The sequence below is a fragment of the Paralichthys olivaceus genome, chromosome 2, assembly GCF_024713975.1.
Source record: "Paralichthys olivaceus isolate ysfri-2021 chromosome 2, ASM2471397v2, whole genome shotgun sequence".
NCBI classification, from domain to species: domain Eukaryota; kingdom Metazoa; phylum Chordata; class Actinopteri; order Pleuronectiformes; family Paralichthyidae; genus Paralichthys; species Paralichthys olivaceus.
Window position 1 is genome coordinate 12,417,429 of NC_091094.1, and position 26,148 is coordinate 12,443,576.

The 26,148-nt window shown below is 40.3% G+C and overlaps 3 protein-coding genes across 5 annotated transcripts; all 3 read right to left on the minus strand.

Annotated features, from left to right (window-relative positions):
* Positions 1 to 277: 277 nt before the first annotated feature.
* Positions 278 to 3,341, minus strand: sirt4 (sirtuin 4). Of its 2 annotated transcripts, none has more exons than XM_020108485.2 (4): positions 3,201 to 3,341; positions 1,692 to 2,176; positions 1,315 to 1,507; positions 278 to 1,118 (listed from the first exon to the last, which is right to left on the minus strand). In XM_020108485.2, exons 2-4 carry the CDS (start codon positions 2,174 to 2,176, stop codon positions 966 to 968), a joined length of 831 nt encoding a protein of 276 aa, XP_019964044.1. In that variant the 5' UTR covers positions 3,201 to 3,341; the 3' UTR covers positions 278 to 965. The 2 variants fall into 2 exon arrangements, with proteins under 2 accessions (XP_019964044.1, XP_019964043.1); XM_020108484.2 differs by having other exon boundaries at positions 1,213 to 1,507.
* Positions 2,865 to 16,175, minus strand: sxph (saxiphilin). Of its 2 annotated transcripts, none has more exons than XM_069536387.1 (17): positions 15,942 to 16,175; positions 15,414 to 15,572; positions 14,448 to 14,547; positions 14,187 to 14,363; positions 13,913 to 14,075; positions 13,774 to 13,838; positions 12,782 to 12,939; positions 12,465 to 12,651; positions 12,236 to 12,384; positions 12,072 to 12,162; positions 11,313 to 11,360; positions 11,040 to 11,219; positions 10,765 to 10,912; positions 5,573 to 5,655; positions 5,291 to 5,475; positions 4,291 to 4,477; positions 2,865 to 4,196 (listed from the first exon to the last, which is right to left on the minus strand). In XM_069536387.1, exons 1-17 carry the CDS (start codon positions 16,173 to 16,175, stop codon positions 4,153 to 4,155), a joined length of 2,358 nt encoding a protein of 785 aa, XP_069392488.1. In that variant the 3' UTR covers positions 2,865 to 4,152. The 2 variants fall into 2 exon arrangements, with proteins under 2 accessions (XP_069392488.1, XP_069392491.1); XM_069536390.1 differs by having other exon boundaries at positions 15,414 to 15,577; positions 15,942 to 16,081.
* Positions 15,737 to 26,031, minus strand: sfi1 (SFI1 centrin binding protein). Its single transcript, XM_020101584.2, has 31 exons — positions 25,511 to 26,031; positions 25,093 to 25,164; positions 24,872 to 24,982; positions 24,453 to 24,547; positions 24,237 to 24,354; positions 23,994 to 24,096; positions 23,744 to 23,900; positions 23,495 to 23,656; positions 23,305 to 23,375; positions 23,127 to 23,219; positions 22,924 to 23,021; positions 22,680 to 22,746; positions 21,986 to 22,116; positions 21,819 to 21,900; positions 21,562 to 21,740; positions 21,346 to 21,421; positions 21,150 to 21,245; positions 20,959 to 21,035; positions 20,752 to 20,854; positions 20,567 to 20,663; positions 20,040 to 20,200; positions 19,884 to 19,958; positions 19,362 to 19,436; positions 19,095 to 19,271; positions 18,805 to 19,010; positions 18,646 to 18,729; positions 18,248 to 18,485; positions 18,065 to 18,158; positions 17,839 to 17,977; positions 17,644 to 17,743; positions 15,737 to 16,686 (listed from the first exon to the last, which is right to left on the minus strand). The coding sequence occupies exons 1-31, from the start codon at positions 25,663 to 25,665 to the stop codon at positions 16,486 to 16,488; spliced, it is 3,693 nt and encodes a 1,230-aa protein (XP_019957143.2). The 5' UTR covers positions 25,666 to 26,031; the 3' UTR covers positions 15,737 to 16,485.
* Between the last annotated feature and the right edge of the window lie 117 nt (positions 26,032 to 26,148).

A 26,148-nucleotide genomic window follows, 5' to 3' on the forward strand; every position in this document is an offset into this window, starting at 1 on the left:
GTACTGCTGGTAAACACATACAATTCTTGACGTCAATGCTCTTTGGGACCCACTTTATGTGTATGTAAAATCTTCATTTAAAAAAACTAATCAGCACAACTGTGCAATCAATGTAGTGAAGTAAAAAGTATACTATAAATGGAAATACTCAGGCAACATTCAAATCCCAAAGTTGTACCTGAGTAAATTTCAGGAGAGATTTTTAAGATTTAAAAAAAGATTACAAGAACTTCAAAACTGAATTTGTGACAAATAACAGACATGCTGATGTAAAGTGTAATGTCTTAAAATAATGTATTTAAAAGAATTAAAACAGACAATAGGTTTCTGTCAGACACTGTTTACAGTCTCAAGCTTCTACCTGGTTTACAAGCAGAGAAAAGGTACATTCTCTAAGGTATGTTAACATTTAAAATGAATCAGTCTCAGCACCACATTATACAAGATCCCAATCCATTCAATGATAACATAAAATTAACCCTTTAGAACCATCACACCATTTCTAAAATATTACTTATCTGTTGTATTGTACCGGCCACATGATTTGATGCCTTTATGTAACAGCAACTTACACAACAGTTGGTGTTTAATTTAAAAATAACAGGTCAATTGGTGTTGATTATTTAAATGAAAGCACCATCAGTTTACTTGAAGTGTGCAGAGCCAAGATATTGATCCATTGATCAATCCAGAGATGTTGAATTTCCAAAAAATGAAAGACATTCATCCTATAAATATTTAGTTGTTTTGCAAAGAACATGTGAGTGCACATCAGTTTTAACCTCCAGCAGAGATGTGAATATGAATCTGGCTCCTTTTGCCTTTTTCACAAAACAAGTTTCAAACAGCTGAGAACATTAACCTCAAGGGGATTTTGTTGTCATCTGGTTAAATGAGGTAGTTTGTAGTTCGCAGTCTCCTGATCAGCTAATACAGAATATTTTTAAATAAGATGTCCATGAGGGTCAGTGGGGCTGAATGACTGTCAGCACTTCACCACAGCGGCCGCTCACTTTCAGCTGAGCCAGGTGGTCGGCTCTCGTGGGCCCGATGTTCAGGATGGCGACCGGCATTTTCCTGTCACTTGCTGCCAGTAAGAACCTGTATCCTGAATACACCTATAGGGAATATCACAGAGGGGCAAAATTCAATTCAAAAGTCCAGAATAACTCTTTTCAACATGTTATTATGAAAAAATGCACCAAAACCTGCCTGTAAAGAGGACCCCACCACCAGCACTGCGTCCGACTCTGCCAGTCTGTCGTGTACAAACTGTACTGTCCCTTTGTTCACAGAGTCTCCAAAAAAAGTCACCTCAGGCTTCAGTATTCCTCCACACACGTCGCAGGAGGGAACCCTGAAATGAAGGACCTGCTCGTCCTCCAGGAAGACGTCGCCGTCCGGAGCCGAGGCCCCTGCCTGAGCTCCCCAGCCTGGGTTTAATGATATGAATTGTCTCTGGAGCTCCTCCCTCGCAGAGATGGCACCACAGCCGAGACACACAACCCTGCAGACAACCATGTATCATCACTATTCATTTATCTTCCTCGTGCAGAGTTTTGAATGCAGTACTTCCACCTACAGTGTATTGGTGCTGTATTTATTTCACTATCGCTACTGTTGCTCTTTAAAAGGATTTGACCTTCACCCCTGAGGGCCCATGTTTAAGGTGTCTGGTGACGTTTTCTCACCTGTGGGTGCAGCCATGGAGCTCAGTCAGTCTTTTCTGTCCGGCCTTCGAGTGAAGAGCATCCACGTTTTGTGTGACCAGCCAGTGCAGCTTCCCCCTCTCCTCCCACTGCTGAAGAACCCTGTGAGCAGAGTTCGGCTGATGGGAAGAGAACTGCGGCCACCCGACAAAGTTCCTGGCCCAGTAGCGCTGTCGTGACTTTGCGCTGCGGACAAACTCTGCATGCTCCATGGGTCGCCTACTCGTGCGGGCGTACAGTCCAACACCCTCTGAGCGATAATCAGGGATGCCCGACTCTGTAGAGAGGCCTGCTCCGGTGATGACAAACAGGCGACCGGCTCGAGACACAAACTCCTGCAGGAGGTCCTGGGAGTGGGCGTCAGTGGTGCTGCAGGCTGGGACAAAGTTCACCAAACCTGCAGGGACTGAGGATGCTCTCCTTACAGGCCCTCTGTGTAACGTGAGGGTCCACCATGGCAGTCTCATCTAAATCAGGACAAATACAGTGCTCATGGTCATTAACTATAAATCACTAACTTCACTGCAACACTTACATCATGTTCCTCCACCAGCAGTGAATGTAAACTAGTCAGGTTTCTGCAAAGGTGACCAAATTAAAATCAGACCATTTTATTACCACATGGAGAATGTAGAAATCCTACTGAAATATTCCTTATAATATAATAACATAATTACCTAGACCTGGATAATCAGCAGAACGTGTATAAAATTAATAAATAAAATGGATGGACTGATTAACCACTTAAAGGTGCAGTGTGTAGAATTTAGTGATATCTAGTATTGAAACACCCCACACCTCACCCTCTCCTTCCAAACATGATAAAGAACCTGTGGCAGCTTCAGTTGTCATAAAACTCAAAAGGTGTTTAGTTTGTCCAGTCTGGACTGATGTAAAAAACATGGTGGCCTCCGTAGAGAGGGTCCCCTCGATGTAAATATAAAGTATTTAAATATAAAGAGTCTTTTCTGGGGTAAAGAAAACTACAATTCATACAATTTAGATGAAACGAACTAGTGAAAACATCATGAGGATTATTCTACATTACATTTCTGCCAATAGATCCCTTTCATCTAAATCTTACACACTGGACCTTTGATAACTAACTTAATAATGAAAGGTCAGAGGTCTACAAATGATTTTAGTGCCAACATGCTTTCATAATTTGACTTTATTTTACATTGTAGACCAAGAAACATGTTAAATATGTATTTTCCTGTTAAACTTAAATCAATGCTTCCCTGTAGGAAGCTATAATCACAAATGACCTATAACGTCACAACACCTGCTTAACATGACCTTTGCAATTCACTTTCTCCACGAGCTTTAACGTGAGTAACGTTGGAACCTCTTTATATACAGTCTATGGTTGGAACACGAGAAAACAACAAGACACTGAAACAATCGCTATTTATTTAAGTTCCTGTCGAAGCTAGCTAACCAGGTGTCAGCGTGCTAACTTTGTTCCCAAACGTTGTTAAGCCGCTGTACCTTCTCTGTCTCCTCCAGCAGACCCACGGTCACGTTACTGTAGTTTCTGGTTCAACAGCGAGTCTCCAGCGGAGAAATGTCTCTTCAGTAACATCTCAAACCCACTGGCTGATATAAGACAGGAACCTTTGTAGCACAGAGACGGAGAGGAACCGGAAATACCCGATTTCACGTAACACCAAACATATTCGCGCTGCAAACTGGGAGTTGTAGTAAAACGACTTCGGCCCAGGAGCTCAGTGTGGATCAACTTTATTTGCCAAATTTGACTCTGTGTATCACTAAGGGTCTAACTATGAGTCTGTCAACAACACGTGATGTACCTGAACATAAAGAGTAAAGATAAGTACAAAGACACACAATGAAAACAAACAGACGGATACAAACTACAGCCTCAGTTTAAAGACAATAAAATGGACATTACCATCTTTATGAGGGTTCTGTTGTAGCAGAGAGAAGGAGAACCCTCAACGACTGAGGGGACAAAATAACAACACATCTGACTCTTAAGTAGAAAGATTAAACAAAGGAAGTGATCTGATAAACTAAATAATGTATTTGTCATAAAACATAATTAATGAAAGTGGGAGACTAAATCTTGGACATTTAGACCAAAAACACGGTTGGACGCCGTTTCGAGTCAGATGTGAATGTCGAACACTTGCATAACACCACAAGAGCAGCATGGAGGTATTTTCTGTTAAACTGTATAAACTGTCCTGTATATAAGTTGGTCACTAGTTACTTCATTTGTATTTGGCTGCAATGCTGTGTTCATCTCTGACTTGATACGATGTATTAATTCATGACATCTTGTTGTGAATGACCACACATCCGGCAGTTGTTGTATGATCCTGATTAAAAGTTTGCATCAGAGATGGATGAAAAGAATGCATGTGAAGGTTTTAACCATCAAGAAGAACATAAAGAGTTGTTTCCTTCTCTATGTCTTTTAGAATATGCTGCACACGTCCTGATGGCAAAACTCCAGGATATCTGTTGCAAGGAGAAATGAGGAATACATTAGCAAAGGAGATGGTTATATATATTTGACATACATGAAAATCAGTGTATTTGGTTGCAGTTGTACCAGAGTGCGTGCAGTTGAAGACAGATTCTGCATGAGAGTAAAACTCCTCTCCGAGGATGGAGCGGTAATCCATGTGACTCGTGTGGACGAAACACTGCGTTGAATCTTTGAACAGCAGGTCACTTTCTCCGTACGGATGAGACTCAAAGAGCTGGAAGTCTGCGTCGGGTTTGGCTGCCAAAGTTTCCTTCATGGTAAAAAAATGTGTTTAAAAGATTAAAGAATAAATATCCACCTGCACTGGCAAAGACTGTAATTTAAGTGCATGTCCCGAACATTCATCAGAAGAAACAAATGTAGATCTTTGACTGATTAAGGTCAGACTTAAAGGTTCAGTCTGTAGAATTTAGTGACATCTGAAGTGAAGGTTGCATGTTGCAGCTGAACACCTCTCACCTCACCCTCCCCTTCCAAACATGAAAGAGAACCTTTGGAAACCTTCATCTTTCATAAAACCTCAAAAGGTTTTTAGTTTTTCCAGTTTGGACAACCAAAAAACATGGTATAAATACATAAAGTATTTCAACATAAAGGTCCCATTCAAGGGTAAAGAAAACAACAGTTCCTACAATTTAGATGAAACACACTAGTGCAAACATCACTAGAATTATTTTACATTCAATTTCTTCCTATAGATCCCTTTTACCTAATCTTACACACTGAGCCTTTCAACAATTCTTTAAAATCTAAATGTTTGCTTTTATTTTAGCTTTAGATCTTAGATTTAAAACTTGTATGGTTGCTAAAAGTGTTTAAAGTGTCTTAAAGTAAAACTGTGAAACCTGAAATAATCCTCTCCTAAATACAATGACAATGGCCTGCGGAGTTCTGAGTGAGTCTAGCCAGTGAACAACACTGTTCTGATTCACTGTTGAGAAATGTTGAGACACTATTCTGAGGTGATGTAAAGGGACAGCAGAGCCTGTGAAACCACAGAGTGCACAAGAAAAGCCACATTTGAAAACCTCCCACAAATAAAAATCAAATCAGATAAGCTGACCTGCGACTTCATGAGGAAGTCGTACACTCGCCCCGTGAGCACCGGCCGTGTCATAACAGTGTTCGGTGGGATGACCCCGAGGTTACAGCTCTCCCACTCTGACAACGGGGCCCGACGGCCGTCATCACACAGCAGCTCGATGTCTGATGACGTCCAACCCTCCGCCCAACCACTGGAGATCAAACCTGAAGCACAACATGACAGAAACATATGCGGTGACATGATAACGATAAACGAGCATCGGTGTGTGTTCATGTCAGGAGTTTATCTTGAACATCTCACTGAGGATGTTAGCCTGAAGGTTGTGCTGCTCTAAAAAGGCCACATCGCCGTAGCTCTTTCCACTAGGATCTCCAACCAGGCACCTATGAAGAACAGATCGGATAAAAGGGTCAGTTCAACCAAACTATTGTGATGGAAATCTGAAAATACAGAGGCTGGGTTATCAAATCTGTCTTTGTGTATTTTATTGAGAGCTTTTTGCAGAAAGGATCAACACAGGGAGTCACAGGGATCTCAGAGTGTTGATGGAGAACAGTCAAATGCAAACATCTTATAAAGGAGAACTCAGGCTGTTGTCTGAGCCAGTTCAGACTGGTTCTGTAGCCGCAGTTTGAGACAGGGATTAAGACACAGGAAACTACTCTGTATAAGTTTGTTTTGAAGATAGAGCAGACAGAAAATAAGTGATTGGAAGGTCATAAAGTAACAGAAAGGTCAGACAGGCTTCAGGTCACAGACAGTTCAAGTCATAAAAGGCTCAGACAGGTACAACAAAATAGTTTCCACCACACTATATATAAATCTATATATAGTTTCTCACTTCAGCCACAGTGAGATATTTGATTCTAGGGAGGAATGTTTTTTAAATTGGCAATAATAAATAAATTACAATTGATCTAATCACTTGTAAATGAGAGAGGTTGTTTGGTTTCTTAGTGATTAACCCAGATGAGCCGTACCTCTGTTTAATTCTGATTAACTCACTTTTTTCAGTGTAAAAGCTGCTACACTCAATGTTCACTTCCTGTGCAGCACTGATGACAGACACACAAAGTTAGCAACTTGCTGGTGAACATATATGGTGAACAGTAAGTCACTTATGAGACAGATGTTCTTCTTCTTTGTTTGGTTTATTGGTAGGTTTGTCTCTGTGTATGTCAGAGACATGTTTACCTCTTCTCTGTTTCCTCTTCCATGTTTACCTCTTCTATGTATTCCTCTTCTATGTTTTCCTCTACCATGTATTCCTCTTCCATGTTAACCTCTTCTATGTTTTCCTCTTCTATGATTTCCTCTTCTATGTTAACCTCTTCTATGTTTTCCTCTACCATGTATTCCTCTTCTATGTTTTCCTCTTCTATGTTTTCCTCTTCCATGTTTACCTCTTCTATGTTTACCTCTTCTATGTTAACCTCTTCTATGTTTACCTCTTCTATGTATTCCTCTTCTATGTTTTCCTCTTCTATGTTTACCTCTTCTATGTATTCCTCTTCCATGTTTACCTCTTCTATGTTTACCTCTTCTGTTTCCTCTTCCATGTTTTCCTCTTCTATGTTAACCTCTTCTATGTTTACCTCTTCTATGTATTCCTCTTCTATGTTTTCCTCTTCTATGTTTACCTCTTCAATGTATTCCTCTTCTATGTTTTCCTCTTCTATGTTTACCTCTTCAATGTATTCCTCTTCTATGTATTCCTCTTCTATGTTTTCCTCTTCTATGTTTTCCTCTTCTATGTTAACCTCTTCTATGTTTTCCTCTTCTATGTTTTCCTCTTCTATGTTTACCTCTTCAATGTATTCCTCTTCTATGTATTCCTCTTCTATGTTTTCCTCTTCTATGTTTTCCTCTTCTATGTTAACCTCTTCTATGTTTTCCCTCTTCTATGTTTTCCTCTACCATGTATTCCTCTTCTATGTTTTCGTCTTCTATGTTTTCCTCTTCTATGTTTTCCTCTTCCATGTTTACCTCTTCTATGTTTCCTCTTCCATGTTTTCCTCTTCTATGTTTACCTCTTCTATGTATTCCTCTTCTATGTTTTCCTCTTCTATGTTTACATCTTCTATGTATTCCTCTTCTATGTATTCCTCTTCTATGTATTCCTCTTTTATGTTTTCCTCTTCTATGTTTTCCTCTTCTATGTTAACCTCTTCTATATTTACCTCTTCTATGTATTCCTCTTCTATGTATTCCTCTTCTATGTTTTCCTCTTCCATGTTTTCCTCTTCTATGTTAACCTCTTCTATGTTTACCTCTTCTATGTATTCCTCTTCTATGTTTTCCTCTTCTATGTTTACCTCTTCTATGTATTCCTCTTCTATGTTTTCCTCTTCTATGTTTTCCTCTTCTATGTTTTCCTCTACCATGTTTTCCTCTTCTATGTTTACCTCTTCAATGTTTTCCTCTTCTATGTTAACCTCTTCTATGTTTACCTCTTCTATGTTTACCTCTTCTATGTATTCCTCTTCTATGTATTCCTCTTCTATGTTATCCTCTTCTATGTTTTCCTCTTCTATGTTTTCCTCTACCATGTTTTCCTCTTCTATGTATTCCTCTTCTATGTTTACCTCTTCTATGTTTTCCTCTTCTATGTTTACCTCTTCTATGTTTTCCTCTTCTATGTATTCCTCTTCTATGTTTTCCTCTTCTATGTTAACCTCTTCTATGTATTCCTCTTCTATGTTTACCTCTTCTATGTATTCCTCTTCTATGTTTTCCTCTTCTATGTTAACCTCTTCTATGTTTTCCGCTTCCATGTTTTCCTCTTCTATGTTTTCCTCTTCTATGTTTACCTCTTCTATGTTTTCCTCTTCTATGTATTCCTCTTCTATGTTTTCCTCTTCTATGTTTACCTCTTCTATGTTTTCCTCTTCTATGTTTACCTCTTCTATGTATTCCTCTTCTATGTTTACCTCTTCTATGTATTCCTCTTCTATGTTTTCCTCTTCTATGTTAACCTCTTCTATGTTTTCCTCTTCCATGTTTACCTCTTCTATGTTTTCCTCTTCTATGTTTACCTCTTCTATGTTTTCCTCTTCTATGTTTTCCTCTTCTATGTATTCCTCTTCTATGTTAACCTCTTCTATGTTTTCCTCTTCCATGTTTACCTCTTCTATGTTTTCCTCTTCTATGTTTTCCTCTTCTATGTTTTCCTCTTCTATGTATTCCTCTTCTATGTTTTCCTCTTCTATGTTTTCCTCTTCTATGTTTACCTCTTCTATGTTTTCCTCTTCTATGTTTACCTCTTCTATGTATTCCTCTTCTATGTTTTCCTCTTCTATGTTTTCCTCTTCTATGTATTCCTCTTCTATGTTTTCCTCTTCTATGTTTACCTCTTCTATGTATTCCTCTTCTATGTTTACCTCTTCTATGTATTCCTCTTCTATGTTTTCCTCTTCTATGTTTACCTCTTCTATGTTTTCCTCTTCCATGTTTTCCTCTTCTATGTTTTCCTCTTCTATGTTTTCCTCTTCTATGTTTACCTCTTCTATGTTTTCCTCTTCTATGTTTTCCTCTTCTATGTATTCCTCTTCTATGTTTTCCTCTTCTATGTTTTCCTCTTCTATGTTTACCTCTTCTATGTATTCCTCTTCTATGTTTACCTCTTCTATGTATTCCTCTTCTATGTTTTCCTCTTCTATGTTTTCCTCTTCTATGTTTTCCTCTTCCATGTTTTCCTCTTCTATGTTTACCTCTTCTATGTTTACCTCTTCTATGTATTCCTCTTCTATGTTTACCTCTTCTATGTATTCCTCTTCTATGTTTTCCTCTTCTATGTTAACCTCTTCTATGTTTTCCGCTTCCATGTTTTCCTCTTCTATGTTTTCCTCTTCTATGTTTACCTCTTCTATGTTTTCCTCTTCTATGTATTCCTCTTCTATGTTTTCCTCTTCTATGTTTACCTCTTCTATGTTTTCCTCTTCTATGTTTACCTCTTCTATGTATTCCTCTTCTATGTTTACCTCTTCTATGTATTCCTCTTCTATGTTTTCCTCTTCTATGTTTTCCTCTTCTATGTTTACCTCTTCTATGTTTTCCTCTTCTATGTTTTCCTCTTCTATGTATTCCTCTTCTATGTTTTCCTCTTCTATGTTTTCCTCTTCTATGTTTTCCTCTTCTATGTTTACCTCTTCTATGTATTCCTCTTCTATGTTTTCCTCTTCTATGTTTACCTCTTCTATGTTTTCCTCTTCTATGTTTACCTCTTCTATGTTTTCCTCTTCTATGTTTTCCTCTTCTATGTTTACCTCTTCTATGTATTCCTCTTCTATGTTTTCCTCTTCTATGTTTTCCTCTTCTATGTATTCCTCTTCTGTTTTCCTCTTCTATGTTTACCTCTTCTATGTATTCCTCTTCTATGTTTACCTCTTCTATGTATTCCTCTTCTATGTTTTCCTCTTCTATGTTTACCTCTTCTATGTTTTCCTCTTCCATGTTTTCCTCTTCTATGTTTTCCTCTTCTATGTTTTCCTCTTCTATGTTTTCCTCTTCTATGTTTACCTCTTCTATGTTTTCCTCTTCTATGTTTTCCTCTTCTATGTATTCCTCTTCTATGTTTTCCTCTTCTATGTTTTCCTCTTCTATGTTTACCTCTTCTATGTATTCCTCTTCTATGTTTACCTCTTCTATGTTTTCCTCTTCCATGTTTTCCTCTTCTATGTTTTCCTCTTCTATGTTTACCTCTTCTATGTATTCCTCTTCTATGTTTACCTCTTCTATGTATTCCTCTTCTATGTTTACCTCTTCTATGTATTCCTCTTCTATGTTTTCCTCTTCTATGTATTCCTCTTCTATGTTTACCTCTTCTGTATTCCTCTTCTATGTTTTCCTCTTCTATGTTTACCTCTTCTATGTATTCCTCTTCTATGTTTTCCTCTTCTATGTTTTCCTCTTCTATGTTTTCCTCTTCTATGTTTTCCTCTACCATGTATTCCTCTTCTATGTTAACCTCTTCTATGTTTTCCTCTTCTATGTTTTCCTCGCTGTTTGTTTGTCTCTCTCTGATTTCCGTGACATTTTGAAAGGGGGTGGGACGTGACACACGGAAGAACCCATTTCCTTTTGGAGAGGATTTGCATAAATGGGCAGATCCAGGATTTCTTTTTCACTTTCTTTAACAGGTGAAGACATCAACCTTGGAGGAGATCTGAACTCCCTGAGCCAACCTTTCAGTTCCTTTAAGGGTTGTAAGAAAATAAATAGACACAAATCTAATGAACTGTGATCTTCCAATTTCCCAATAATGTGGTGATAGGTGATATTGTATCAGTGTTGTGTTAAAACTTGCTTCCAAGTGGCCTAAAAATGTGTGAATGTAGTTTTAAATATAAATTTTCACTGCTGTGAGCAACATAAACCTAATTCTATTCACACCGACATCACAAAAATCTTCAAACCAAAAATATCTTAATAAAAGTGGATTGTTTTGTCATACTTTGTGGAGAAACCTCTCTGAGGTAAGCCTCTGCTCCTACCTTAAAGCTCCCATGTTGCCATAGTAACGCTCATTGTGATTGTCAGCGCAGCGTCTGGTCGCAGCCTCCCCGCTGCCTCCCATACACACTTTACACAGATTCCCCTGGGAGCCAGGAAGACAGCCTTTCCAGAACACGTCGTTGTAAACTAAGTCAACACAAAGTGACAGACAGCAGTTTCATGTCAGGGGTGAAAACAGAGGATACCATTTAATAAAAATACAAGCAGTTACATAAAAGCTGAATATTGGTGAATATGTTGAATGAAGCAGCACCTTGGTTCGGATCACAGGAGCTGCTGTTGTGCTCCAGACTCAGTGTGTGTCTGTACGGCAGCATCCAGCCTGCGGGGCTGTACATGTGGCTCTGACAGGAGCGACGCCCTCCAAGGTTCCCGATGAATAAGTTCTTGCTGGAGCGCTTCGCAACTGCTACACCCACCACCGAGGGCAGCACTGAGGACGTTTCCATTTAAAGACAATAATAAACGTTAACTTTTAAGATCACAGTGAGTTTTGTGTTGAGCTGTTTTTCCTTTTTCATCTTACCATCTGTCTCTAGGTGAGTTAATCCCTCAGCCAGCTCACACTTTCTTCCTAGAGGACAAGTGAACACGGCAGAAGCAGATCGATGTTGTTTTAAGTTAATGTAGATGAGAACGGCAACTAAACTCATGGATTGTCTGGTGATAACTTTTTTAACAACTCAACATTTAGTTTGTGAAATGTCAGAAAACCATGTGAGTGCCTTGTCCTGATGTTGATTGTAGAGTTGGATGATTTGGCTAAAGGCAGAAATACAATGAAAATACCTTTAGGATTCTCCATGAGAAGTGTGTAAAATATAAGCTTTACAACCATTAATTGATCCATGTGAAATTAGTTGTTGTTGTGAACTGAATGTCATCATACAACTGAACAGATTCTGGTTCTAAGAAGTTTTGTTTTTTAACAATAAACTTGTTTTTTAAGATTATCTGAGTAATTTTTTAAATAAATAAAAACATTGCTGGTTTTGTATTAGAGTAAAGTAAATACCTTTAGGCTTTAGTTAGTTGGTTGGATGTAATGTGCAAGTAGGGAACTGACACGGACATTTTCACTATTTTCTGACATTGTATACTCGAAATTATAAACCAATCAAGTAACTTAAACATTTGAGAAGTAGCAGATATTAACATTTTGGATCAAATATCAAACTTTAGGACTAATGAAGACCAACAGTCAATAATGAACATAACTTTAAGCAATTCAATTATATGAAGTGTGCTGAATCACGTTAGAAAAATAAAATATGTGGAGTCCTACCATAATATTCTGTTACTACAGGGATGAGACCACATTTCCCAGCGATGAACGAGTGTGTTGCATCCAGCGAGGCAGCGTCCACCTCGTCCCTCTGCAGTAAAGGAACTGTAGCTTTTATACAGAGTGTGAAAATATACTGATATCATGCAATTTATAAAACTCACCTTGATTTTCTCGATACAGTCCCGCATTGAAACGGCCCTGACACACACCAGAGGGTCTGATTTAATACTGAGAGCCCACTGTTCACACTTCTTCTGCTCTGCGTGGCTGATGCAGCACCATCGCACCACGCTGTCCTGCAGTGAGCTCCCTGCACACATGCAAGTTCAATGATGTCACAGAATCAGTGTCTTTAAAATGAAAAGTAACAACAACACATCAGTGAAGCACCTTCATGTCCGAGGCCTTTGAGCAGAGCCACATAATCCAGCCCCAGCACCTGACTGACGTCCATGTCGTCCGGAAGGACGGATAATTTATACGTCAGATCTTTGAAGAGGAGATCGTTCTCCCCGAAAGCGGAGGAGTTGAAGAGTTGGAAGCGCTTTCTCTCTCTTCCTCGTTGACCAAACAGCATCTGAAGAAGAACAAAGAGTCCTTACAAGTTTTTTTTGATTGGGATAAAACAATTTGGAAATGGAGCACACAGAACTGATGTGTGATATCTGTGAAAAACAACAAGGACTGAATAAGATCTTTTTTTTTACCTGCACTGTCACAAGAAATTTGCGAGCAACCTTGCGAAAGTTGAATCGGGTGACGATGCCTCCGCCCGGACCTCGTCCCAGGTTACAGCTTCTGTAGTGGCTGAGAGGAGCCTGAGTTCCGTCAGGACACAGTAACTTGAACTCATCACTCTCGCTCTCTGAGAGAAGAGACAGAATATGAAGGGAGGAGGGAGAAAGGGCAGTTTGTTTAAAAAAAAAAGTATAATGATGATCTGGTATTCATTTATTTTGCAAATTTAAATTTTCCTTAGTCAAGCTACTTTCTAGCCTTTTACCCTCAAGTTCCTCCTGATATCATGTTTTGCCATCAGTAAACACAGAGGTTAGACAGCTGATAGGAAATGAGATGACAGGGAGGCCCTGCTCTGGCTTGACTCAAACTTGGGACGTTGCACAGACATTGCCGTTGTCTTAAACCTCTCCTTCACTTTATTTGGATTGTAACAGGGTTAATAAGAAAGAGGGAGAGAGCACAGACCTCCACCAACGACAAACAAGCTCTAAAAACAGAACTACTGCGTCACAGGCTGTGTCTCCATCAACCAGTCAAGTTGTGGGAAATATGTGACCTCAAACATTGACGACCAAACTTTAATCAGTTCACCCTGAAGTCAAGTGAACTTTTGTTCCAAATTTTAGGAAATGTGCGTGTGAATCTGTGTGAAACTTATAGACTCAACATTTTCTTGCACCAATATTGTCTGGACCTGCACCAAACTGTAACAACATGTAGATCTCAACACAATAGAAAATAAGGAACAGAGACAAATATTGCAACGTTAAGAGAAGTGATTTGAAATTTCTGCCTCTGACCGGATCTGTCCCAAAACTTTATGGCTTCCCTCCACAGAGTGTGATACAAATCACTTCAGTCAATTTTGCATATTACCGCAAAACAAATACACAAACAGGTGAGAACATAAGCTCCCTGGTGGAGGTGATGATTTGTAAGACATAAAACTCAATATTACCTTCAATGCTTTCGAGGGCTAAATTGTCCACAAATGCAACATCCCCTGCACCTCTCCTCAGACATCTGTGACAGAGCAGGAGAGGTAAGAGGAGCGACTCATTCATGTTTTTACAGTTATTTCACATGTTGATTTAGACCTGAGGGCCCCCTGGCTGTTGTAGAAGGGTTCACTATGGGATGTTTCACAGTGGTAATTCTTCTGGCGAATGTAAGATTTCTGGCCTTGGCACAGCGCACACAGACGTGGAGCCACGGCAGCAGCTCCAGGAACACAGCTGGCACTGAAGAACTTACTGACGTCTGAACGAGAGGAGAAAAACAAGTGAGGGGACTGAAAACCCAGAGGACCAAAAATGTGAAAGAGAAATAAAAAAATACATCATCACTTTCCTACATTCACTTCTTCATTACCTTGACTGAGCGGCTGCTCCTTTGACCAGCTCAGGTAGTTTCTGGACAGCAGGAAGCCGAGAGGAAGACTCCAGCCGGCTGTCCATCGTATGCCACTGTGACAACTCCTGAGTCCCTGCAGGGATCGGATGTCCAAGCTGCTGTTTCTCACCACAGCCACAGACAGAAGGCAGCCTCCTGCAGAGCAGACAAACACAGGCACGTATACTGGCTCAGATCACAGGGATGCTGAAGTTTTTAAAAGATGTGAAGCAAACCCACCGTCACTGTATATTTCCTTGGCGATGGCGACGAGGCCGAACTGCTTCACAGCAGAATAAACCTCCCCTGCGTCTAATGTCACGATATCAGCACGGTTTGCCTGAAACAAAGAATTTAAACAATCTAAGTTGAACTTCACAAATCCACCGGATGTTGATATGACGCTTCACACACCTTCAGAGTCCATTCATTCCAAAAACCCTCCGAAGAGTCGAAGGAATCAAACCTTTCCAGATTTCGCCAGGTCGCAGCATCAGTTTAAAACATTTTGCATTTAAATTTACTGCGATGTTGACACTGAAAATCTTTTAAACCTGGAATGTTTGCTGGGACGCTCCTCTGAGGGAACTTCTCAGCAGTACAGTAAGAAATTTAACAAAAGACACATTTCCTGAGCAAATGGAAGTTTCACCTACTGTGCAAAGATTTTCACTGAACACTAAACAAATCTTTGCTGCACCTCACAAAGCTAAAGCAAATTAAAAGCATTGAAGTTAACAAATATACTGTACTACTACGCTATTGACTTTCTTCTTTTTCAAATTGTAATTTAACATGAAGCTGTATGTAGCACAGTTTTCATATTATACTGTCATGTGTCTGTTTATATTAGGGAAAATATAGCCTCAGCTAATATAGCAAATATTAAAAATACAAAGATACCTTGGACTCTATGCAGGATGCCTTGATGCAAACAGGAAACCTCAACACTTACCCAGGTCTCCTCATTTTAACATTCCTTTGTATATTATTCTAAACCTCTGGAGGCCTGAACAAGATTTCAAGAAAATTGTTACTGGTGCAATGTATTCATTTGTTATATTGCCTCCTTTATTGTTGCCATAAGCTTTAGTTTTCTCCTGCGTCCTCAGCTGTCCTACTGGAAACATCTGAATCACATCTAAATCATTTCTTCCTTTCAACCAGGTGTAAAATACAGATTGTACAGGTGACCTGATGTCTCACCCTGATCCTTTCGATGCAGTCAGATGTGCTGGACGCTCGTATGCATGAGAGTCTTGCAAAAGCTGCCAAAATAGCTGAAGGCAGCACCGCCACCAGAGCTTTGGCCAGTTCTGCACACTTCCTCTGTTCAGGGTCTGACACAGTGCACCACCGCATCTTCTTTGCTGCCATTAAAGGAACAGTTCAAACGATCCACATACATCAGTTGCAGAAGTAAAAACACTGCACACGGTACATCATTTAGTCGATAATATTTGAGTTATTTTAAGGTATTTAATGAATTTCTTTGTGCATCCACTCAATGTAAAGATCTGAATACAACGTAAACTGTGAAATTATTTTATTTCTAAGATACACTCAGTTTGAATAAATGTCATGAAAAGCAAAAAGCTCCACAAAGAGGAAGACATCATTCCCAGCGACAATCAAAAGCTCAAATTACTAAAAGAAGAAGAACAATAATAAAAACAGTTGTTCTTATAGACAAAACAACTTGTCAATATAAACATATAAATAAGAAAAACGTACCCATGATGCAGCAGACAAACATGTAAAAGAACAAAATTGCATAAAGTCCACGCATTGCTGCAGCTCAAAGATTTGGACAAATCTGTCTAACGCAGAGCACAACACACAGTTGCCCTTTCTGTTCGTTTTCCTGCCAAGATCCTCTAAAAGTGAAAGAGACGCTGGTGCTAATGGGGAAATAGAAAACCTATTGCGTAAGGCCACTCCTCTGAGAAAGTCACTTTTTTCACACATATGGAAAATATTTAACACCAGCTGTTGCAAGGACAACCCCTATCCAACGTTTTCATAGAAGTGTCGAGGTGAAGACGCCTTTTAAGTACTTGGATTTATATGCAGAGACAGTTTTAAGACCATTTACATGATATTTAATAATAGTAAAAAACATCACCTGGACAACACTCACACAGCTGAGTGCTACAAAGTAAAGTTATAACAAAATATGCGTCAGAATGTTTCTGATTCAAATCTTTGTCATAGTCTCACATCATTTTAATAAATGTGATCGTAGCAGACGAACAGTCCGAATGTGTAGCAGGTGTAATCACTCTGGGAGTGTGTGAGGACCGGTTCTGTTTCCAGTCACGCTGTAAACAGTTTCTATCTCTCTTGTTTTCCGACTGAGAGCATAAACTCCCGACGTGTGGAGGGCAGTCTGTAAACGCTCGATCCTCTCTGCGTGCAGCAGCATCGTTGGTTTCTGATTCGTCAGTTCGGAGGAGAGTCTGTCGATGCGCTCGTCCAGCTGTCAACAACAACAACATCCATTGTGACACAGGCAAGATGACATCCAGTGTCAGTGATTTGATACAGTTTCCATTGACCGCTGACCGACATACAGTATACTGCTCAAACGAGGCCTTAGACAAATACATTCCAAGCTATCAGTGTATCTTTCCAAATTCAATGACCTCAGACAGTTTAAAGTATGTCCACCTGTGGGAGAGAATACCTTCATAAATGATTTTATGTGAAACATGTAACATGCAGATGTGAAACAGCGGGGCAAGTTAAATTTAAGGTTAATGTGTTACACATGTTCTCCCTGTGTTTGGGTTCTCAGGCTTTCTCCCACATCCAAAAACATGCAGCTTAGCTTAACTGGAGACTCTAAACTGCCTGTGGGTGAAAACCTGAGTGTGAGTGGTTATTTGTCTGTATGTGTCAGCCGTGTGATACGCTGGTGACTTGTCCAGGGTGTACCCCACCTCTCATCCAATGTCGCGAGGATCAGTGGTACAGATAATGGAAGGATGGACTGACTAACTATTATGTGGCAGATAAAGTATTGACTTTAGGCTATTGAAAATTTCTCTGACCATTGTTAATGACCAAGATCATCATCAAACACATTGTGGATACAGCATATCTTTCTCATTGGCAATACATGGTTTTCTTTGTAATTTATGGTTCGTTATTGGTCAAATTAATGTGGGGACATTCAGCAAAAACATTTTTTTAACTTAAGTATTGTTTGGTTTTAAATTATTCTACAAATTAATAATAGACTTGACCTAAGCTTGTTGTTGATGTTTGAAACTAGGAGAAAATGTAGAGACTTGGAGCAAAAAACAAAAACTAAATCAAGGAGTAAAATAACTAATTGTTAATCACAAACCAACACTGACAATTGTGTCCTCTTGCAGCCACTGGATTTCGTGTTTTTACCTGTTGAACATGTAACATGATCTGATCTTCTTACCTCCTTCAACTCCTGACAAACAGAATCTTTTTCCATTGGCTCATCCTCTCCACTGGTCTGCAGCCAACTCTGCAATACCTCTCTCAGTTTCTGCCATGACCTGAAGACACACACAGACGGACACACACACAGTTACTATAGTGACGACATAAACAGCAACACAAGAAGAAAGGAAAAAACATCTCTGTTCTTTACCTGAGCTGTTTCCTGTCCTGTTGGAAACTCTTCATGTTGAGCTGAATGCTGAGCAGTTCTCTCGTCAGAAATGACGCTGGATCACTTCTTGCATCTTCTACATCAAGACCCTCAGTTTGTTCATGAGACGCTTTCATATCTTACAAAAGCAAAACAAAATCAAAACATAATATTAACTACAAAATCTTGTTTTTTCATAATCACTGAAAAAAAGCAGCTGACATACCTGGATACCTGGAGTCATGTTTGAAGGGAGAAACAAACTGATGAAAAGAAACACGGGGGATGTCTCCAGTCCCTCGGCTGCTGGCTTTTCCCAACTTAAAAAAAAAATCATAACGAAAAGTGAGTCTCACTTAAGCACTGAATTTGAATTGATATCTGTCCAAATCAACCAGGTGATTATTACCATAGTTTGAGAGCCAGTGTTCATGAAAGCAGAAGGAGGCAGAAGAAGGTCTTTGCTTCCTTGAGAGGAGTCCACAACCGACGCATGAGTTTCAGTGGATGTGATGGTGCTCTGATGTGTGGAGCTAACCAGGATGTTCGCAGAATGGAGGTCGGTCAACAATGTAGTCTGGTTGTTCTGCCAACTGAAGAGTTCTGCAGCTGATTCAGGGTCGGTGATGCCCGGCTGGTTTTGGGTGCTGAACAAACAAGAAAAATGAAAAACATGTTTATCAAGGTTTTAACATGATGTTTCAATTTAGGATTTGTGATATGAAATACATGTGCAATATCAAAAAATGATGTAGTGGTTGTTGATGATTTAGAAAAAATGTGTCACTTAATTCACGAGAGATTTACCCTGTATGTAGCAAGACTGAGCCTGGAGATTCAAACTGTTCTCTGCAGTGACGGGGCTGTCGTCGAGTTATCTTTGTGGGAAGCCTGAAAAGAAAAAAAGATAAAGTGTGAGACTGAGTCCATGTGTTGAGAGATTCAGATTAACGGTGTAAGACTCACAGCTTGCTGAGCCCAACGTCTTCAGTTTCCTGCTCCACTGAGTCAGACGATGAAACTTTCTCTGGTCCACGTGTCGTCAAACAGAAGGTCACGCTCTTCTTCCGAGGTTGCTCTTTGACTGTTTTTTCTCTTTGAGGTTTACAAAGCGCCCGCTGCTTCCACCGCATAGCACAACGTTTGACCACTCTCTGGAGATGCCGGGATGTCTGCAGGACACAGGCAGACTTAAAGAATACTACTACTAGTACTCATGGTGAAGTGATGTAAAATTTGCACACTCAGATACCGACTTGTTCCTGGCTGTGCTGCGTGAGGCTCGTCGTGAGATCGTTCATGTGAGCAGCATATGTGAGGATGCACGTGACGCCCTCCCTCAGCAGCTCGTCTCTGTAGACCCGTGCAGCTATGGCCACCTGCTCCTGCTTCTGGCGCTGCTCAGTGACCCACAGCCTCCATCCATACAGCACCTGCAGCACATGCACCGAGACACATCAAACGCTTTAGAGTGAGAAGCAACTTGAATTCATCATGAGGCTCTGAGGAAAAAAATGTGTTACCTTGGACTGAAGAGTGAGAGACCAGTGCCAGAGCGCTTTCTCCGTCTGCTTAGCTTCTCTTCGTCTGTGATGCAGCTGTTAACAGGAAATAAAGTGATTTAAATGTAATTATTTGGCAGGTGCTTTTATCCAAACTGAGGGACAACACCAAAGCTAAGGTACAGTACAGAGGTATTAAGTGCTAAGTCTGTGGAGATGAGGTAAAGAGCTGCACAGCAGGTGATAGTTAGACATGTTAGGGTTTTACAGGTGACAGGAGAGAAAGTGTTCTCAGAAGATAAACTCACAGCCACCTGTCATAAATCAAACCACATTTATTCCATAGCTACTCACATTCATTCTCCATGTTGCAAGTTGAACTATTAGCACCACAAGAAAAGAAAACCATACAAATAAGAGTGGCAATTTCTTCCTTATAACTGTGACTATCGGTTTTAATGGGCATGTCCAGTGTATTTCTATTAAGTTGGGAACTGATCTTGATGTGTAAAATCAGTGGGGTGCCTCTTCACATCAACAAACCTTTGTTTTCCATTGTTCAAAGTAGGTCTGGCACATCTTCAATCTCAGCAACAAGATTCCTTGTCGTTTCATCACCTATGAAGATGAAATATTTTTAAGAATTCACATCACAGGGTGGGGATTTACAAAACAATTAAGGGAAAATACATTATATACCTTATTTTTCCGGTTTTGGTCTTGATACTTATTCCAATGTTTCAGGGCTTTAGAGAGGAGTTTGGAGTCATGGTGCTGTCTGGCTTTTTCCATACACATCCTCTCTTTGCGAGCCTCTCTGGTTCGTTTCCTCCACTGTGTGAATGACCGCAGCAGAAACACTAAAGTGACAAAAAGGTTTCAAGAGAATTTTTCTAGAGGAATCTTGTGTTTTTTTACGCAAGACATCACTGTTGAAATGCAGGGATATTTACTTTTGTATATTCTTTTTGTGTATTCTTAGGTTTGTATCTTTGTGTTTCTCTGTGTGGGGTGTGTCTCCCTCTATCACATTCTGTCTTTTTTTATGTATCTTTGAAATTTCATGAATGAGCTGTACACCGTGTGAGAGCCAATCAAAATGCATTAAACAAACTCTTCTTAGGTACGAAGCTGAAGGTCTAAGAAATGTACATTATTTTTTAGAAAATAACTATAATGTAGATTTTTATAAAACAATGCTGTTTGTGGATTTGTGTTCTTGATACCTTGGTTTATGGATCTCTGGGCCCTGCTCACTGCCTCCTCCTGCTGGTGGCGCTTTATCATTGCAAGTGTAGTTGCTTCTCTCCACACAAGAAACACCTTTGGAGGTTTACAGCAAGAAAGCAATAAACACAGGCTCGGATAAAACAATACGTTTTGAAGATTAAGGACCAAGACTGATTTCAACCTTGGACAGAAGAAAGTGCTGAGAGTGATTCAGTGCTCGTTGCTCCAGGTGTCGACTCTCTGCCTGCAGCACTGCATTCTCCCTCCACACTGACAGAACCATTCTGGAGAGACATGACTGAAACTAATGATACTGATACAAACCTGTGGTTTTTGACTAGAGGAAGACAGCCTCACAGCACTAAATCACTACATTTGTGTTTATTACCTGAGAAAGTTCCCAGTTTTCTGCCTGTGAAGTTCCTCTGCCTGCTCATAGACTTGAGACATTTGTAGATTGTGCGTCTGTTGATGCAGCAGGCCACAGTGTCAACAGCTTTCCCATTAGCTTTATCAAATCCACTGCATGATATCATGTGATTACCTGTTACTAAGATATATAATAATCGTATCTACTACCTTCCAGGCCACAAAGGTGCATTTGAGAAGTTTAGTTTCATGGAAACGCTGCATCTCCTCTAGTTTTCTTTTTTTCACTCTTTGGATCTGGACAAACTGATCAAACACACAAGGATCAAAAACAGGAGGTCAATCAGCAACTATTTGGAAAAAAAGATATTAAGATATACGGACAGACAGAGATGAAAAAAAGCACCTTTTTCCATTTCTCCAGAGCCCATTTCAAGCAGCACAGGTCACCCTGATGATAGGCCTGCTGTTCTCTGCTTCTCCTGTCACAGAAATAAACAAACCTGTAAGCTCACAGCACTGAGAGCTCACAGCTCTGATATACTTACTAGTACTGGTACATACTGTATATACTGGTACCTGGAACAGTTAAATCACTTGAGCAGTGCAGAGTTTTCCTCACCTGTCTCGTATCTCAGAGCTGTTTTCCTTCCACTGCGTCACTGTCTTGTGGAGAAGTCGTTGCAGGTACAGACGTTCTGAAGCTTCCTGTTTCTCCTGCTCACTGATCTTCTGCTCTGTCCTTTGCCTCCAGAAAGCAAAGGCTCTCTGCATGTGGTATTGCTCCTCATGAAGAATTGCCTGATAACGAGTTAACTGTCAGCATCTGATACACACATGTAATCAACATTATAGTTTTTCGATCTACTGCTGACGAACCATTCGCTCAGAGAGCATCTGCTCCCTGTGCTTCTCTGATCGTCCCCACCAGGTGTAGAACACCCAAGTGAAGTGACGCCGCCTGAAAACACAGGAAATGATCTGATCATCTCTGCCTGGTTAGAAAATAAATCTACAAGTCTGGAAGAAAAACGTCTTTAACTCACTGGTTAAAAACTTCAGCATTGTGTTTCCTGTGTTTGTGGAGTCTCCTCTGAAGAGTGAACTCCACCCATGAGTTGAAACACTGAGGCATCACACGTCCTGCAAACCAAACGTCTGCTCGATGCTCCAGTTCCTGCAGAAATATATTTTTTATTTACTATTGAACCAAAAGCATAAAGGGATTATTACCTCACAGACATAAAACATATTTTTTAAAGAGTAGTTGAAAAAATGTTGGCATTTAGAGTTAAAACGTATTAACTGTGAAATCAAGTTGGAAAATTTCACAGGTCTGCAAGTTCTGATTATTTTCATAATCAATCAATCCGCAGATTATTTAGTCAATTGATCGATTAATTGTTTTGTCAATAAAATGAGCAACACATTTTACAGAACACAAGGTAACACATTCAAAGAGTCTAAAACCCAAAGATATTAAACGTATTTTGACAGAAAACGAAGAAAATTTTTGGTATTTTTATTTGGTTATCAAAATTGTTGTCAATTAATTTTCTGTTGATTGACTGATCATTTAACTGACAAACTGTTTCAGCTCTAAAATCAAGAATAAAAAAAAGAGAATCAGTATTTAGATTAACCCCTAAGAGTCTTGATCTATTATTTGCTTTTTTGGGAAAGTTTTAGTCATTTTACTTTATATACAGAATTAAATTGTTTGTTGTTTGTTAAAAACACCTGCATGTGTCTCTGTTCAGCAAGTTTCTCCCTCCAGTTGTGAAAACAGCTGCTCAGCAGGGACAAGCTGTCAAAATGCAAGAAAGATAGATGGATAAAGATTCAAACCAAATGAATCACACAGGAATGACTTAAAGTGAAGTGTTAAATGTACTGATGTAACTTTTTATATCAATAAATATATTATTTCACTTCAGGACTAGTGTAGTTGAAGCTAAAGAATGAAAGATGTGAATAAAAGCACCTGTAGATGGTCGCTGCCTGTTCTGTTAGAGGTTGAAAACTCTTGTCTTCCGCCTCCTCCAGTCGATCCTGCCACAGCCTCCAAAACTTCCTCATCATCTACAAGAGACACAAAACTCCAACCATTCAATCAATGCAGACTTTAATTGAAGTTCCTCACTGATCATGTATTTCTTGGTTGAGTGCTGAATTGTTGTCAATCACAGTTTGATCATAATGCTGGAGAGCAATGTTGTTGTTCAAGCGACGTGTTTTGTTCCAGGTGACGTTGAGAAAAAGTCCCTGCAGTCCAGCGCACTGCAACAAGAACACACAGTCTTCAATACATGAACTGATCACAAGCTGTATCATTATATGTTGTAGCTTAATGTTTGGTTCTTACCAACAGATGATGCTGGTGGTGTTGAACCGCCATCTGGTTCACTTCAGCTTCGTCTCTGCTGAGCGTCACATCTACTGATGAGCTCAAGAGTCAAACACCTGAATTGATAATTACAGGAACTCACAATTCTACAGTGCACGACTTTTGATGCTGCAGTAGAAAATGAAAGTTTGGGTATTGATTAGGATACAAGTTCTCCATCGCTCCAGTGCTCTGCGTTGGGTGCTCCGAATGGCTAACTGCCCTGCAGCTTGTAATCGCTCCTCCTCACTCCACCTGCGATGCAACGCCTTCCTCCAATTACTCCAACACATCTTCACCAGGCGGAGGTAACAGGCACGATGAGCTGCGGCTGCAAAAATCAAAACTGATAACTGAAAAATACATCTTAAAAGGTAAACACAAAAAGTATGTATAACAGGCGGGTAATTAAATTAACCTTGTGACGATCTTTTGGTTTGGCAGAAGGACACATAACTCGTCCACTGACGCAGTGTGTTTCTTTTCAGTTTGAGGATGAAGTGAAGTGAAGCTCTGGATTCTTTCTCCGTCTGACAACGAAAAGCTACGTGCATTTCTGTCCACTGAAGCCAAGCCTTTGCCAAAAGAGAGCAAGAGGACAGTGTGTATGCTGAGGCAAATGATAATGAGAAGACAAGAGTTACGAATGAGTCAGATGATGTGTTTACCCTTCTCTTTAAAATCAGCGCCTGCTGTTTGACAGTTTGCTCCTCCAAGGTGTAAAGGTCTTGTTGCTGCTGCAGCCTGGTCCGCCATAAGCTCCATGCAGAACTGCACAGTAAAACATCATGAGTGTAGAACTAAACTACCAAAGATAAGGGCGTGTCGGTCACTTCTGTTTGTATCCATCTCACAGCTCCTTCAGGGAGGCATCTCTACAGCACTGGGCTTTGTGACTACAGTTCACTTACTGCAGAGCTGCGAGTCTGTTATGCTCAACAGCTAACTCAATCATCGTCTTCTTCATACGTCTCATCTCTACGAAAACCTCCCACCTCTCCCAGACCTGACGGATCCGTTGCCTGTCAGCTGGTTCATGAAACAAAGTGATTAGTGTCACAGCAGCTTCTGAATGAATGACATGAGGTTATATTAGGTTGTATATACTCTCGTTTGAAAATTCATACCATATGATTGAGCGTTTTTTAGTTTACTCTTCTTTTCCCTCTGCAGTGAGACATATGTTCGCCAGCGATGAAACGCCCAGTTACACAGATAATACCTGAAACACAAAGTAATTCATTTCATGTACACACATTCATACACATCAATTAAACGCTAGCAGGACAGTTGTCTGTGGCAATTTCTGGTTCTGTGTGTTTCCTAAGTTGTAGATCCACATTCTGAGCCACAGCCACAAATGGAACAACAATCTACCAAACTATAGTATATACATATAAAGCAAAGCCTTATTTACTAACGGTGGAAACTCCTCCTGTAAGATAAATGTAATGGAGTAAAAACTACAGATGAAGTATAACACCTAAATAAGTGTAAAGTACCTGAGATTTGTACTTAAGTACAATCTTAAAATGTTTGAGCTGACCTGTAGTGACACTGTGCCCTTGTTGTTAGACTCCACTCTCTCCTGGACGTCCACCACTCGTCTCTCCATCCTTCTATGGCTCGTCTCAGCACCACACTGTCATAGTGAGACCTACACCACACAATGATCCCTTCAGTGAGTGACCTCCGGCTCAGTTGGGACCCATGACACACAATGAGACTGAAGCACGGCTGATTTCCAAAATAAACGTGACACGTCACCTGGCTTTATGAGGTGGAACTCGACCAAAGGTTTTCTCCATCCACATGTGCAGGAACTTTCTGGCCAGGTGCCTGCAGAGGGTGGAAAGGTTGGAATAAAAAAATGATACATGATCACCACCATTATGGACTGCACTGTAACTCTCTGAACTAAGCCACATTCATTCTGTCTGTGCAATATCAACGGTTCATGTGCAATTCTAACACTACACATATTTTCCTGCTTAACACGGTTAATATTAGTTTAATTACGTTCATATTTTTCAATTAATCGTTGCATGTTACTGACTGATGCATATTTTGACTCTTGCTGCTGCTGTTATACTGCAAATTTCCCCTTTATGGGACTAATAGAGGAATATAATATCTTATCAAGATCAGCAAATGAAAACACAGACTCCATTAGGGGATTCAGCACCTGATTCTCAGCTCCTTGAGTCTTCCACCTTTGTTCCAGTTGTATCCCAGTCTGTAAGGGATCTTTCTGCTGTGAGCTCTGCGGGCTGGTTTGGTTTCCCCTCCAGATCTGACACAGCTGGGACCTGTGTCTGTCCTCCTGCTGTGCCTCTGCATCACATTCAATCATCGGCGTCTGTTGTGGAGGTGGACCGACAGAGACACTGACACGCTTCATCGACCAGAGGAGACAGAAACTGTAACTCAGTGCCGCGCGTTTGTTTTTCCGTGTCACGTTCAAGTCTCAGAGATCCAGTTGCCAACGGCAACAGGCTGCGCCGCCGTCCTGCGCACTCTGCGTCAAACTGAGGCTCCGAGCGTCAGAATGCTCATTGCGGTGTTTTTACATTATTGAATGACGTTTTCAGACTGTATCTGACGCAGGTCTGACGAGAAGCGTCCCCCGTGTCCCCCGGCAGCGACATGTTTACCGCTCTGTGCACAGAAAAGTCAGGCACGCACCCGGGGTCCTGTCAGAGTAACGGCTCCACGCAGTACCACACCTCGACAGCCCGAGAGGGCGGAGCGGGACATTTTTAGCGTAGCGCGAGCCGATGGCTGTGACGTAACACAAAATCAAGCAAACCCCGAAACAAAGAA

Bases quoted from the DNA above. Each gene is read 5' to 3' on its own strand.
- sirt4 (XM_020108484.2), bottom strand. From the start codon at position 2,176: ATGAGACTGCCATGGTGGACCCTCACGTTACACAGAGGGCCTGTAAGG. The intron at 1,508-1,691 runs GTGAGAAAACGT...GGTTGTCTGCAG, and splicing joins CTCCATGGCTGCACCCACAG to GGTTGTGTGTCTCGGCTGTG. The intron at 1,119-1,212 runs GCAGGTTTTGGT...TATTCCCTATAG, and splicing joins TGGTGGGGTCCTCTTTACAG to GTGTATTCAGGATACAGGTT.
- sxph (XM_069536387.1), bottom strand. From the start codon at position 16,175: ATGTGTGAAAAAAGTGACTTTCTCAGAGGAGTGGCCTTACGCAATAGG. The intron at 15,573-15,941 runs GTACGTTTTTCT...ATGGCAGCAAAG, and splicing joins GTTTGTCTGCTGCATCATGG to AAGATGCGGTGGTGCACTGT. The intron at 10,913-11,039 runs GTGCTGCTTCAT...GTGTTGACTTAG, and splicing joins CTCCTGTGATCCGAACCAAG to TTTACAACGACGTGTTCTGG.
- sfi1 (XM_020101584.2), bottom strand. From the start codon at position 25,665: ATGCAGAGGCACAGCAGGAGGACAGACACAGGTCCCAGCTGTGTCAGA. The intron at 24,355-24,452 runs GTATGAATTTTC...TTCATGAACCAG, and splicing joins AAAAAACGCTCAATCATATG to CTGACAGGCAACGGATCCGT. The intron at 18,730-18,804 runs GTGAGTCTTACA...TTTTCTTTTCAG, and splicing joins GACGTTGGGCTCAGCAAGCT to GCTTCCCACAAAGATAACTC.